At 41.3% G+C, this 12,984-nt stretch overlaps 1 protein-coding gene across 1 annotated transcript; it reads right to left on the bottom strand.

Annotated features, from left to right (window-relative positions):
* Window positions 1-1,653: 1,653 nt before the first annotated feature.
* Window positions 1,654-11,683, bottom strand: LOC138637917 (serine/threonine-protein kinase SBK1-like). Its single transcript, XM_069726839.1, has 5 exons — window positions 11,587-11,683; window positions 6,752-6,954; window positions 3,217-3,889; window positions 2,107-2,211; window positions 1,654-1,679 (listed from the first exon to the last, which is right to left on the bottom strand). The coding sequence occupies exons 1-5, from the start codon at window positions 11,681-11,683 to the stop codon at window positions 1,654-1,656; spliced, it is 1,104 nt and encodes a 367-aa protein (XP_069582940.1).
* Between the last annotated feature and the right edge of the window lie 1,301 nt (window positions 11,684-12,984).

The following is a 12,984-nucleotide window of genomic DNA, read 5'->3' as shown; positions in this document are numbered from 1 at the left end:
CATCTTCATGTGGGCTTTTGCTTTATAATATAAAAAATAAAGCTACTCTATCTTGCCAGAAAAATCTGCTTCTTTCTCTACACAGATTACCAGAATTGATAGTCAAAATTCTCTATTCGGGGTTTAGAGTGAAGACACTCTCCCATTAACGTCACTCCACATCCCTGGTTGCTATGGATACAATTCGGAGTCCATTTTGGTGGAGTCGGTATAAAATTGTCTGACTTAAAACATTAAATTGGTTTCAGTATTTCAATGTAGGATGTGCTGAACATCTTTTCTTTAGATCCATGGATCTGTGCTTATAATTGAGATGAATCTGTACTTGCTCGGATAAGGAATGCCTGCAACCCTGCACTGGTCTCAAGAACTGCTAATGAGAACAGGATTAAAGGTACCGTCACACTCAGCGACGCTGCAGCGATATAGACAACGAGCCGACCTAAACTAGATACCTGCAGCGTCGCTGTTTAGGTCGCTGTAGAATCGTCAAACACAGCAGCTCCAGACGATGCAGGAGCGATCCAGTGATGTAACGGCGACTCCCTTATCATTCTCGCTGGTTGTTGGCTCCATGTCAAACAGCTGGAGTGTACCGATCCGACACACATCTAGGGGCCCTATGCTCATTGCTGGCGTCGTTGCTTTTGATGTCAAACATGACGATACACGCCGACCTGGCGACAAAATAAAGTTCTGGACTTCTAGCTCCGACCAGCGATGGCACAGCGGGATCCAGATCGCTGCTGCATGTCAAACATAACGAGATCGCTATCCAGGACGCTGCAACGTCACGGATTGTTGTCGTTCTCTTTGCAAAGTTGCTGAGTGTGACGGTACCTTTAGGCAAGTACTGCAGCTTTACAATAGATCAGATTTCAGGTCATCTATGAAGGAGGATCTGATGGAGGTGATACAATTTCTCAGGAATTCATAGACTAACAAAAATGTTCTGAACAACATTTATTAAACTGTTCTTTCCCCCACTTATCGCCATGTATGAGGGAACCGGAGGTTTCTTACCAACTCCACAGCCCTGATCGCAACCGTCACTTTCCCATTACTGAGATAAGAGCAGGAAGTTGCAATGAAATAATCAGTAAGACGAAACCTCTGACTCCATCATACGTGGCTCATGTATAAGGAAGGTTTACTGTAGTAAAATAACATTTGGCTTTTACATACCATTGATACAGGAATCAAGCTATTTAGATGGAACATGGTTATTAAAATCCAACATTACAGCACAATAATTGTGAATATTCAATACATTATGTAGTGTGGGAGGACAGTGTGCATAAATGTTAGTAAATTTTTCTTCTATGAATTTCTGAGATCCATCAGATCAGATGTCAGGTCATTTATGAAAGAGGATCTAACTAGTTTAACCAGGTCTTGAGAGCAATGCCAGCAGACCTGCACTCATCATCATTGCTCACTAAGGCCGGAGTCACACTACAGCGAGATACGGCCGAGTCTCGCAGGTTAAAAACAAGCTCTGGCACGGCACTCCGGAGCGGAGCGTGCAGCTCCATGTATTGCTATGCCGCTGCATGCTCTGCTCCGAAATGCCGGTGCCAGAGCTTGTTTTTAACCTGCGAGACTCGGCCGTATCTCGCTGTGTGTGATCCTGGCATAATAAAGCTCGTCCTATCAAGAGCCGCGCAAGTTCATCTCCACTAAGAACAGAGATCATTAGATCAGGAATAGACATTTATTGGACATTGCAGAACTTTCCCAAATCCATATGCAGATATTCAGCACATTCTGCATTGAACTATTGTACCCAACTTATTACATATTTTAGCAGTTGGACTTTATTTTGGTGGAGTCTGTATATAAAAGGTCAAACTCCACAGCCCTGGCTGCTATGAATAAAATACTACCTAAGTAATGGATAAGTCTGTTTTCCTTCTAGTAGGATGTAGCGAGGCAATAATGGTGTTCTCAAATGAGATGGCAGCAAGATGGTGGTTTAACTTTGCTACAAGATTCCTTTTAAAATAACATAACTCCTTTATATTCATTTTATGTAGGATAAGAAAGTCATGGATATTTAAGCAAATGCCTCTGTCATAAAAGCTTTATCTGACTGGGCTCACCTACCTCTTGATTTGAGGAAGTAAAACTTGATCAGACGTCCCTTGGCCCATCTTCTCATGACTTGGATAATGTCCTCGATCTCCTGGCCTCCATTGTCCCCCGGTGAGTCTGTAAATGTAATTGAGGCATAGTTTTACCAATCTCACCAAAAAACACAACCCCTGATATGTTGGATTCTTATTCTAGAAACTAAACAGCGCTTGCTTATCTGTCAAACTTTTGGTTCAGTTTGAGATCTGCAGACTATCATAGTTACAAACATTTCTCCTTATAAAACTGCTAATTTAACCCTCTGTCAGGGGCAATATGTTTTAATGAGTTTAGGGGCATTTCGCCTGTCCGGCACAGGCTAGAAAATTGGCTATATTTTGCTTTTTTTTAAATTTCAGTTCTCTAAAAGAGATCTGTTACCTTAATAGGAATTTAATAAATGAGAATACACATAATAAAAAAAAAATGTTTAGTAACCAGAAAAGTATGGTGTTTCCCAGACAAACCACTGAAAATATAGAAATGAAACTAAGTGAGCTGCGCCTGTCAGTTCAGTTGCCCCTGACGGAGGGTTAATGAAGGGTAGAGGCCATTCACATTACTTGGTTCATGTTCATCTAAAGACTCCTCCCTACAATTCAGTTTCTGTGCTGGGCTGTAAGATACTAAAATCTGCTCATATCTCCTCCATGGGATTTTAAAACCAGGCAAAGTGCATATATACCCTTGGTAAAATACCCTGATATTTGCACTTTGGACAAGCTGTAATCTTTCAATTCAGAAGACAACACAAATTGATGGTAAGCAACCTGCAAGATTGTGAGCTCTACACTTGGTGTTCTATAATACTATCTTCGAGTCACCGTATCTGTAGGTCTGCGGCTATTTGACAGCCACAACACAAGCAGGTTAGTATTAGAGGACGCCGAGGATACTATGTCAGCACACAACTGCACTCTGTTAACACATTATCTGAGCACGCTCGCTCATCACTACTCACCACATTATTACCTTGCAAGAGCTAAACGATCTCCACTTCAGATCCCAAGTCAAGGTTGGCGTTTTCTGACCAAATCAGCAGTGTATCACTGGACGTAAAAATTGCTTCCACTGATGCATCACCTATGATGATGCACTCGATGTCCCCTCGGTTCTCCACCACAATGTAGTGATCTTCTTCTTCAATGACTATTAATTCAGTCTCAAAATGATTGATTTCATCATTGTCCACAACAATCTCTTGAGAATGTTCAGGCACGTAGTCTTCTCCCCATGGAAAGTGAAGGTAGTTGAGGACTACGTTTACTGGACTCCTGGTGGTGGGGTCTTCAGTGAACAGGGCGTGAAATAATTGTTGAGCACTGGCAGAAAATTTGGTCCAGCGTCCTGAAGGTGAAATGTAGCTTTGAAACCGTTGCCAGTGGATAAAGTCTTTGAAGAGAGGATCATCTTCTATTGCTCTTTCCCATGGATAACATCCAGTAAAAGAGACAAAAAGCAGTACGCCAAAGGCCCAGGTGTCAATGGTGGGGCGTAGGTCTAGAGTTTCATGGCGCCGCAACTGACAAAGCTCTGGGGACATGAAGGGAATCAAGGGTGACATTGATGGTACGAGGGTACCGATGGCTCTTGTCAAACCGAAATCACTTAGCTTGACATGGAAGCAGTCTTTGTCCATGAGTAGCACATTGTCTGGTTTAATGTCTCTATGCACCAGTGCTTGATCGTGCATGTATTCCAATGCTTTGGTCAACTGTAGCGCACAACGCTTCACCATCGCTTCTGGAATTCCAACCTGGAAAAGTAAAGGAAACCATTCAATATCTGTTCACTTAAAATAAGTGGTAATTTAAGATCATGAATGTTTTATCTCCCATGTTTTCTTTTAATTTTGCCACCATAAATAATGTTCACTGTGTGTAGTAAAATGCTTATAGGGGCAGTGAAGAGGAACAGGTAGTCTCAACACAAGCATTCGATAACTGGCATAGAGCTGGTGGGTGCCGATCCTGCTGGAGCACACAGCAAATGGAGGAAGGAAATGTTTCTGGCACACAGACCAGGTAAAATCAAATTTTATTTGAACATGGCATGACGAAATGTACAATTGGTGGAGAAAGGTGGCAGTTGATGGACCTAGGTCTTTATTCAACCTACTTAACTATGGCTAAAATAAAAACAACCTGACGCGTCTCTGTCAAAGGGTGAACTGCCGTGCCATTTAATGCGCCAGGTTATGTTGGTTTTGTTTTAGCCATGTTCAAATAAACCTTTTGATTTTTACCTGTTCGATGTACCAGAAACTTCTTTACTTCCTTTATTGTATTTAATTATTGGCCCTGTAATATAGTTTCTGGCACCACTGGTCCCTCACCTTTTCCATCTTGTGACTACAGATCTTTCCAATATAGTTGGTGATCATTAGTAGAGTTAAGGCCCCTTCACATTAAGCGATGCTGCAGCGATACCGACAACGATCCGGATCGCTGCAGCGTCGCTGTTTGGTCGCTGGAGAGCTGTCACACAGACCGCTCTCCAGCGACCAACGATGCCGGTAAACAGGGTAAACATCGGGTAACTAAGCGCAGGGCCGCGCTTAGTAACCCGATGTTTACCCTGGTTACCATCCTAAAAGTAAAAAAAACAAACAGTACATACTTACCTACCGCTGTCTGTCCCCGGCGCTGTACTCTGCTCTCCTCCTGTACTGACTGTGAGCACAGCGGCCGGAAAGCAGAGCAGTGACGTCACCGCTCTGCTTTCCGGCTGACCGACGCTCACAGCCAGTACAGGAGGAGTGCAGAGCACAGCGCCGGGGACAGACAGCGGTAGGTAAGTATGTACTGTTTGTTTTTTTTACTTTTAGGATGGTAACCAGGGTAAACATCGGGTTACTAAGCGCGGCCCTGCGCTTAGTTACCCAATGTTTACCCTGGTTACCAGTGAAGACATCGCTGGTTCGGTGTCACACACGCCGATCCAGCGATGTCCACGGGAGATCCAGCGACGAAATAAAGTTCTGGACTTTGTTCAGCGACCAACGATGGCACAGCAGGGGCCTGATCGTTGGTCGCTGTCACACATAGCGATTTCCTTAACGATATCGTTGCAACATCACCAAAAGCAACGATATCGTTAACGATATCGTTATGTGTGAAGGTACCTTAAAGCGAATTTGTTATGGTCCCTGCTAATTCAGCAAGCTATAGCGCTTACCCAATAAGCTGCAGAGGGAACCCGGATACATGGAGCATGCCGGCAGTGCCGCATCTGCAGGTCAGGGCTGTCCTTGTCGCAACACAAGCATGGAGAGCTCAACAAACATGTGATATAAAGAAAAACCTTAATGGGTACTTAAATCTAGGATACCAATTTCTAATCTGACTTTCTAGTCTACATAAAACCATTAAAACTATTGTGCCAAAAGGGGGCAAGTAAGGAGTTTTTGCAGAGACAAGTGAGCCACAGGTTGGTAAACACTTTACTAGTATACATCAGTTTAAAAAAAATGTAATTGTGGTAAAAAAAAAATCCAGAGTTGTATCTACTGTATTTTTTCGGGCTAGAAGAGGCACCTTTTTTTTTACTCCAAAATATGTTGAGGAAAATGGGGAGCGATGTCTTAGGCTGAATGAGGGATCGGCGAGTCACAGGAGGCAGGAGCTGGCTGCTGCACTAACTCCTGTACCCGCTGCTAAACAGAAATGAATATTTACTGCTTTCCACAAAGATGGGAGTGGAGAGCAGTGAATATTAAATTCTTTACACTCCGCATCCACTGGCTTCCTAAAGCTGCTGGAGGACCATGTGTGCCCGCTATGATAGAGAATGAATATTCACTGCTCTGCTTGCCCATGAGACTGTTGACCAGTGAATATTCCCTTTGGTAGCGGGCACATGTGATCACCCATCAGCTGAGGTGACTTTGCCTGCTATTAAAGAAGATTAATATTCACTGCTCCACACGCCTATAGTCCTGGTGAGGGGAGTAGTGAATATTCTGGCAGCTGTGCTCTGCTCCTTGGCAGCACATGCCATGAGCTGCTTAAAAGCATAAATTAGCTGCTGGTATCGTACTGCTATGAAGCGCAGGGACAATAAGTGTGTTTTTTTTTTCTTAATGTTTTTCTGATGGGGGGGCATTCCTACCAGGATTGGGATGAGGGGACCATGGATTGGGGAGATAAATATACAAGGTTAGGGGATATGAGAAAACATTGAAGCAAAATATGGTAAATTCTGACTCATTTCCTCTTCCTAACACCTATTTGCATTTTTATAGTCTGAAAAATACAATAGTTAAATATTAAATAGTGATGAGTGAATATTCTCATTGCTCGAGTCTTCTCGAGCATGCTCGGGGGTCCTCCGAGTATTTTTTTTTAGTGCTCGGAGATTTTGTTTTTCTTGCCGCAGCTGAATGATTTACAGCTGTTAGCCAGCATAAGTACATGTGGGGGTTGCCTGGTTGCTACGGAATCCCCACATGTAATCAAGCTGGCTAAGAGATGTAAATCATTCAGCTGCTGCAAGAAAAACTAAATCTCCGAGCACTAAAAAATACTCTGAGGACCCCCGAGCGTGCTCGAGAAGTCTCGAGTAGAGAGTATATTCGCTCATCACCAATATTAAACATTAGTGATTCTGAAATACTTACACCGGGTTCTATCAGTGAGTGAAGAGTTCCTGCAGGGGCCAAATCCTGGGTCAGGACGTAGAAGTTATCAGAGTCCACAAAGATGGGGTGGGTGGAGATGATTCCTTCATGACTTGATAGCTGGATGGACACACACAGCTCATGAAGGAAATATTCGTACTTTGTCTGTGTCTTCTTCATTAGCTTAAGGGCCACATTGTTTCCTTAATTAAAAGAGCAAAATTAATTAATATATCAAATCAAATTCTTTGTGGAAAATGAATATTACTCTAAAGTTTAGTCTTTAACCCCTCAAGAGATCAGGTAATTTATTGCTCCATGATGAATGGATCGGATTTGAGATTGCAACTTATTTCTTTCCCTTTTGGCTCATTGGTAACCCTGCAGTATGATCACTTACTGATGGGTTGCTATTATAGATAATCAAATATGCAATCTAGAAAAGTGTAACCATTTTATTCCACACCACAAATGCTGCCAAAAATAATGCAAAAATTAAATGAAGTCCTCTTACCGCTCTATGGACTATATGGATCCGGTTCTGAGAGCCAGAACAAAAATATTTTTCTAAAAGGGATTATGTAGTCAATAATAAGTCTACAGTTGCCGTGTGACTGTAGACTGTGCGCTGCAAGAAATGGACTGTCCCCACCAGGAATGGCTGCCAAGTATGTGGTAATCATACTCCATGGCAGAATCAATGTAGTGGGCATGGCCTTGTGCGACACCACATCTACTGGACTGGTTCTGGCCAGGAATCTGCATATTTGACTGTCGAGACACTGGCAAATCCTCGCAGCCTATAGTGTGTGTGTACTGGAAGCTGGCTCGGACTGGCCCATAGGATAGCAGGGGAATCCCACGGCGGGCCCCTGTGCAGATCTGGGCCCCCAATCCCACTGTATGGGCAGTATGTGCCATAATTCACTTGATTCACTCTGGATAGAAAAAAAACAGCATCTCATCATTCATTAACCACACTGCCCAGTTTATTATATAGAGATGGAGGTAAATTTGTGGACGAGGGTAAAGTAATATTTGTATACAGGTGAAAAGTGGGTCCCCTCATAGTCAATATTACTGGTGGGCCCTTGGCACCATAGTCCGAGACTGACTGGAAGGTTTCATATGTCGCAGTCTGTGACTGTAGACTTACCATTCTAGACCGGACTACCACTTTTAACCCCTTGATGACATTGACTGTACATGTACTGCACACGTCGTGTCTCTCCCTGTCTCGTGTCTCGCACTGTGCCCACAACTTAACTTGCACCATGTCAGTTGTTTTGGCGCTGAAAAAATAAGCCCTCACCCGGCCCGCAAACACGAAAAATGGAGACACAACGGGTATCAGAAAACGGCACAATGTAGGTTTTTTTGTTAAGCAAATAAACATGTTTGGTATCGAAGTGGTGAAAACAAACCTCCACATTTAAAAAATAAATAAATAAATAAACATGTTGTGCCATTTTCCGATACCCGTAGTGTCTCTATTTTAAGGGATTCCAGGCTGGGTGCCAAGCTGATGATTTTAATGATACAATTTTGGTGCAGATTCGATCATTTGATCGCCCATTATTGCATATTAATGCAATGTTGTGGTGATTAAAATACGAACTCTACGCCGTTTACCGATTGGATTAATATTTATATATTGATAGACCGGGAGATTCTGAATGTGGCCATGACAAATGTGCATTTTTTTTTTTTTCATTGTTTTCATTTGAATGTGGCAGGTGATTTGAACATTTATTTTATTTTTTTTTTTACTTTCAATTGCTTTAACCTCTTAATCCCCAGGGGTGTATTCTTTATTTGCATTTTCGTTTTTTTTACTCAACTTATTCCAAGAGCCATTACTTTTATTTTTTGGTCAACATGGCCATGTGAGGGCTTGTTTTTGTGTGACGAGTTGCACTTTTTCCAGTACACAATATGTTAAAACCAACGGTGTCATTCAAAACAGAAAAAAAATTCCAAGTGCGGTGAAATTGGTAAAATAAAAATACAATTTTTTTTTTAATTATGTTCACAAAATGCCCTAACTGACCTGCCGTTATGATTCTCCAGGTCATTACGAGTTCATAAAAAAAAACTAGACATGTTTGGTGTCAACGAACTAGTGATGACCTGGAGAATTATAATGGCAGGTCTGTTTTAGCATTTAGTGAACATGGTAAAAAAAAACACAAAAAACAAACTCTGGGATTGCACTGTTTTGCAAATCTACTGTACTTGATTTTTTTTTATTTCCTTCAGTACACAATATGTTAAAACCAATGAACATATTGTGTGCTGAAGGAAATGCAAAAAAATTCAAGTACAGTAGAATTGCAAAAAAAAGTGCAATCCCAGAGTTTAGTTTTTCTGTTTTTTTTTTGTTTTTTTTTTACCATGTTCACTTAATGCTAAAAGACCTGCCATTATAATTCTCCAGGTCATCACTAGTTCGTTTACACAAAATGTCTAGTTTTTTTTTTTTATGAACTCGTAATGACCTGGAGAAACATAACAGCAGGTCAGTTAGGGCATTTTGTGAACTTAAAAATGCTTTTTTTTTTTTTTTTTTTTTTTTTTACCAATTTCACCACACTTGGAATTTTTTTTCCTGTTTTGAATGACACCGTTGGTTTTAACATATTGTACTGAAAAAAGTGCAACTCGTCGCACAAAAAACAAGCCCTCACATGGCCATGTTGACCAAAAAACAAAAAAGTTATGGCTCTTGAATGAAGGGAGCATTAAAAAAACACGCAAAAATGAAAATATCTCCAGGGGTTAAGAGGTTAAAGCAAGTGAAAAGTAAGAATTTTTTTAAAATAAAAATTCAAATCACCCCCACACTCGCCCCATTCAAAATAAAACCAATACAAAAAAAAACACAATTTGTATTGTTGCATTCAAAATCACCCGACCTATATACTAAAAAATTAATCCAGTAAATAAACGGCGTAGCAAAAGAAAAGTCAAAGCGCCAGAGGTTTTTTTTTTTTTTTTTTTGGTCACCACAACATTGCATTAATATGCTTTAACAGACGATCAAAAGATCGTATCCACACCAAAATGGAATCACTATAAGCATCAACTCGTCCCTCAAGCCCTCAACCAGCCCCAGATCATAGAAAAAAAAGATGCGAAGGGTCTCTGAAACAAAAGGCTGCGGTGTGAACGTGATAAGTGGCTTTCTTTTTTGTTGTGCTAAAGTAGTAAAATGTGAGAATTTATGCAATTTACACAAGATCCATTTTTTAACATTTTATATCACTGATTACATGATCCATACTATAAAACTCTTAAACCCATGCACTGTACGCGATGAAGCAAAATAAAATTCTTGGATTTTCAATGGCAAAAGTAGAAACTAAGCTTTTGTCCTATAAATTGATTCCCCCACAATCCACCCAAGGAAAGATGCTACAGGTGGATTCAGAATTGTCCTATATATAGTTTGTCTTGCTACTCGCAAAAATAAAGTGGAAGATGAAATGTACAAAAGAAACAAGTTAACCAAGAAATACACAACGTAATACTAAATCTACCCCATAGCAGTTTACACAGTTTTTAAGTATTGGATGCTTTGCTCTGGAGGCTTGTGCACCTGCTAGGTTTAATTTATTTCCTTTTTCACAAAACAAACTTTGGTAGTTATATGAACCCCGAAATGCAGCCAAGACCGATACAACTCATCCAGAAATAACCCAGCTTTCATACAGCTATATTGCCCAAAAATAATATGGCTCCTGAAATTACCATGAACAAAAAAAATAGCTTTGTCCTAAAGCCACCATTCTTAAGGGGTTTGAAGAGTCTCAGGTGTTACGGTGCTACTGCATAGAATTATTTTTTTAACTCTCTTTTGTCATGATTTTTTTTTTTTTTGTTTAACATAGGCAAACCTTTTTAACATGTGGTAAACCTTATGAAAATGATCTGGTGATGTGAGGACATGAATTGGTGACGTCTGACACATCTAAAGGCCCCTTCACATTTAGCGACGCTGCAGCGATACCGACAACGATCCGAATCGCTGCAGCGTCGCTGTTTGGTCGCTGGAGAGCTGTCACACAGACAGCTCTCCAGCGACCAACGATGCCGGTAACCAGGGTAAACATCGGGTAACTAAGCGCAGGGCCGCGCTTAGTAACCCGATGTTTACCCTGGTTACCATGCTAAAAGTAAAAAAAAACAAACACTACATACTTACCTACCGCTGTCTGTCCTCCAGCGCTGCGCTCTGCTTCTCTGCTCTCCTCCTGTACTGTCTGGGAGCCGGAAAGCAGAGCGGTGACGTCACCGCTCTGCTTTCCGGCTCACAGCCAGTACAGGAGGAGTGCAGAGCGCAGCGCTGGAGGACAGACAGCGGTAGGTAAGTATGTAGTGTTTGTTTTTTTTAACTTTTAGCATGGTAACCAGGGTAAACATCGGGTTACTAAGCGCGGCCCTGCGCTTAGTTACCCGATGTTTACCCTGGTTACCAGTGAAGACATCGCTGGATCGGTGTCACACACGCCGATCCAGCGATGTCTCCAGGGAGTCCAGCGACGAAATAAAGTTCTGGACTTTCTTCAGCGACCAACGATCTCCCAGCAGGGGCCTGATCGTTGGTCGCTGTCACACATAACGATTTCATTAACGATATCGTTGCTACGTCACAAATAGCAACGATATCGTTAACAATATCGTTATGTGTGAAGGTACCTTAAGAGCGCGAATCACAACTAATAACCGACCTTTAGACTACATGGCTCAGGGAAGACTTATGGTTTTCATGTTAAATAGTTTCAGATATTAAAAATCCCATATGACTAATTCACCCTTGTAATGTTAGGCCTTACCTGTCTTCTTCTCGGTAGCCATGACCACTTTGCCATAGGTTCCGCTACCCAGTGTCTTCAAATACTGGTAGTCCTCCTCTTTGGTGTGGGTGACCATCGTAGATTATGATGAAATGAAAATTCAGTTGGTTTTCCTCAAGTAGGTTTTGATCCAATGTAGGACGAGCTGCAATCTCACAATTTGTGAAGTCGCTTCTCTAGGAGTTGAGTGCAAATGACACAGAAATGACTGCAATGTCCCATCAGTCTTATATGGACACCATGGCCATGAGATTGAGGTTCCTCCTCCTTCCATAGACAATGGGGTAAGTGACCGTCTAGTCATATGGAAATGAAGATCTCTCCTTAAACACAAGTCTATTGAGTAGAAAGATCAGCCCAGGTACAAAAGACATCTGGGTGGAGGCCATGCTTGGTTTATCCAGTATCTGCCAATTGTTGACATAATCTAACAGGTTGCTTTCTTATGTCAAGTGACACTGAAGTAAATGTGTGAAAATGGCCTAAATCCTCCAATACTCTATAGATGAAATAAATCTTCATGCTGTATGTAACAATGTTCTTTTATGTCACCTAATCATTCCAAAAATCTGCATCCTGCATTTACAAACAATGATCAAAAACTTTTGTTTACCCCAAAATGGCATAATTGAAAATATTTTGATGAATTCTGGGGGGGGGGGGGGAAACCATGGCGTCAACAGGACACATTATTGGTTGACTTAAATACCCATATTGAAACCTCACCAAATAGGCCATGTGAACACATTGACTACAGGTCGAGGAATGAGTTAAACAAAAATATATTTTTCTTTAATTAAACTATGCCTGTCCTTCGCAGTATCTGAAAATTGTTTCACCACTACTGATCCTCAGATGCAATCTTCTTTCCAGCTTGACTTCCATCTATTAGGCCCCCAATGGCTCAATGTATGCCTGTATTGTGCAGCGTGCCCCATGTAACTGCATGTATTGTAAGCTGTCTGTGACATGCCTGGTTCCATAGATGAGGCCTACAGAGTAAAACACCTGGTGGCAAAGTGCCAACTTCAGGTAAACAGAAGAGCGGGTGACACTAGCTGACTCCCATTATAAAATGAGGCAACGTGGATTTAGAATCTGGAACATCCCTACAACTTGATAATGAGATTAAATAAAATTGTTAAATACCTGAGCTATCATACTCAATATATAATTGCGACTATCTAAGATAGTCATATTAAGTGTAATACAACTTCTCATATGACCATGATTGCTTCGACCGCCACGATCAACATTGTCACAAAAAATAAGATAAATCCAGGAGGAAATTCAAGTAAAAATTCTTTTTCAAGCCTTGAAAAAGGATTTTGTATCCGAAACGATGCCACACCGTTCAGGCAATAAAGTCCACTTTTT

Source organism: Ranitomeya imitator, chromosome 5 (genome assembly GCF_032444005.1).
Source record: "Ranitomeya imitator isolate aRanImi1 chromosome 5, aRanImi1.pri, whole genome shotgun sequence".
In the NCBI taxonomy this organism is placed as follows: Eukaryota; Metazoa; Chordata; class Amphibia; order Anura; family Dendrobatidae; genus Ranitomeya; species Ranitomeya imitator.
This window is presented reverse-complemented; position numbering and strand designations above follow the sequence as displayed.

Bases quoted from the DNA above. Each gene is read 5' to 3' on its own strand.
- LOC138637917 (XM_069726839.1), bottom strand. From the start codon at position 11,683: ATGGTCACCCACACCAAAGAGGAGGACTACCAGTATTTGAAGACACTG. The intron at 3,890-6,751 runs GTAAGTATTTCA...TTACTTTTCCAG, and splicing joins ACTCACTGATAGAACCCGGT to GTTGGAATTCCAGAAGCGAT. The intron at 1,680-2,106 runs GTAGGTGAGCCC...CTCTGTTCTTAG, and splicing joins TTACTTCCTCAAATCAAGAG to TGGAGATGAACTTGCGCGGC.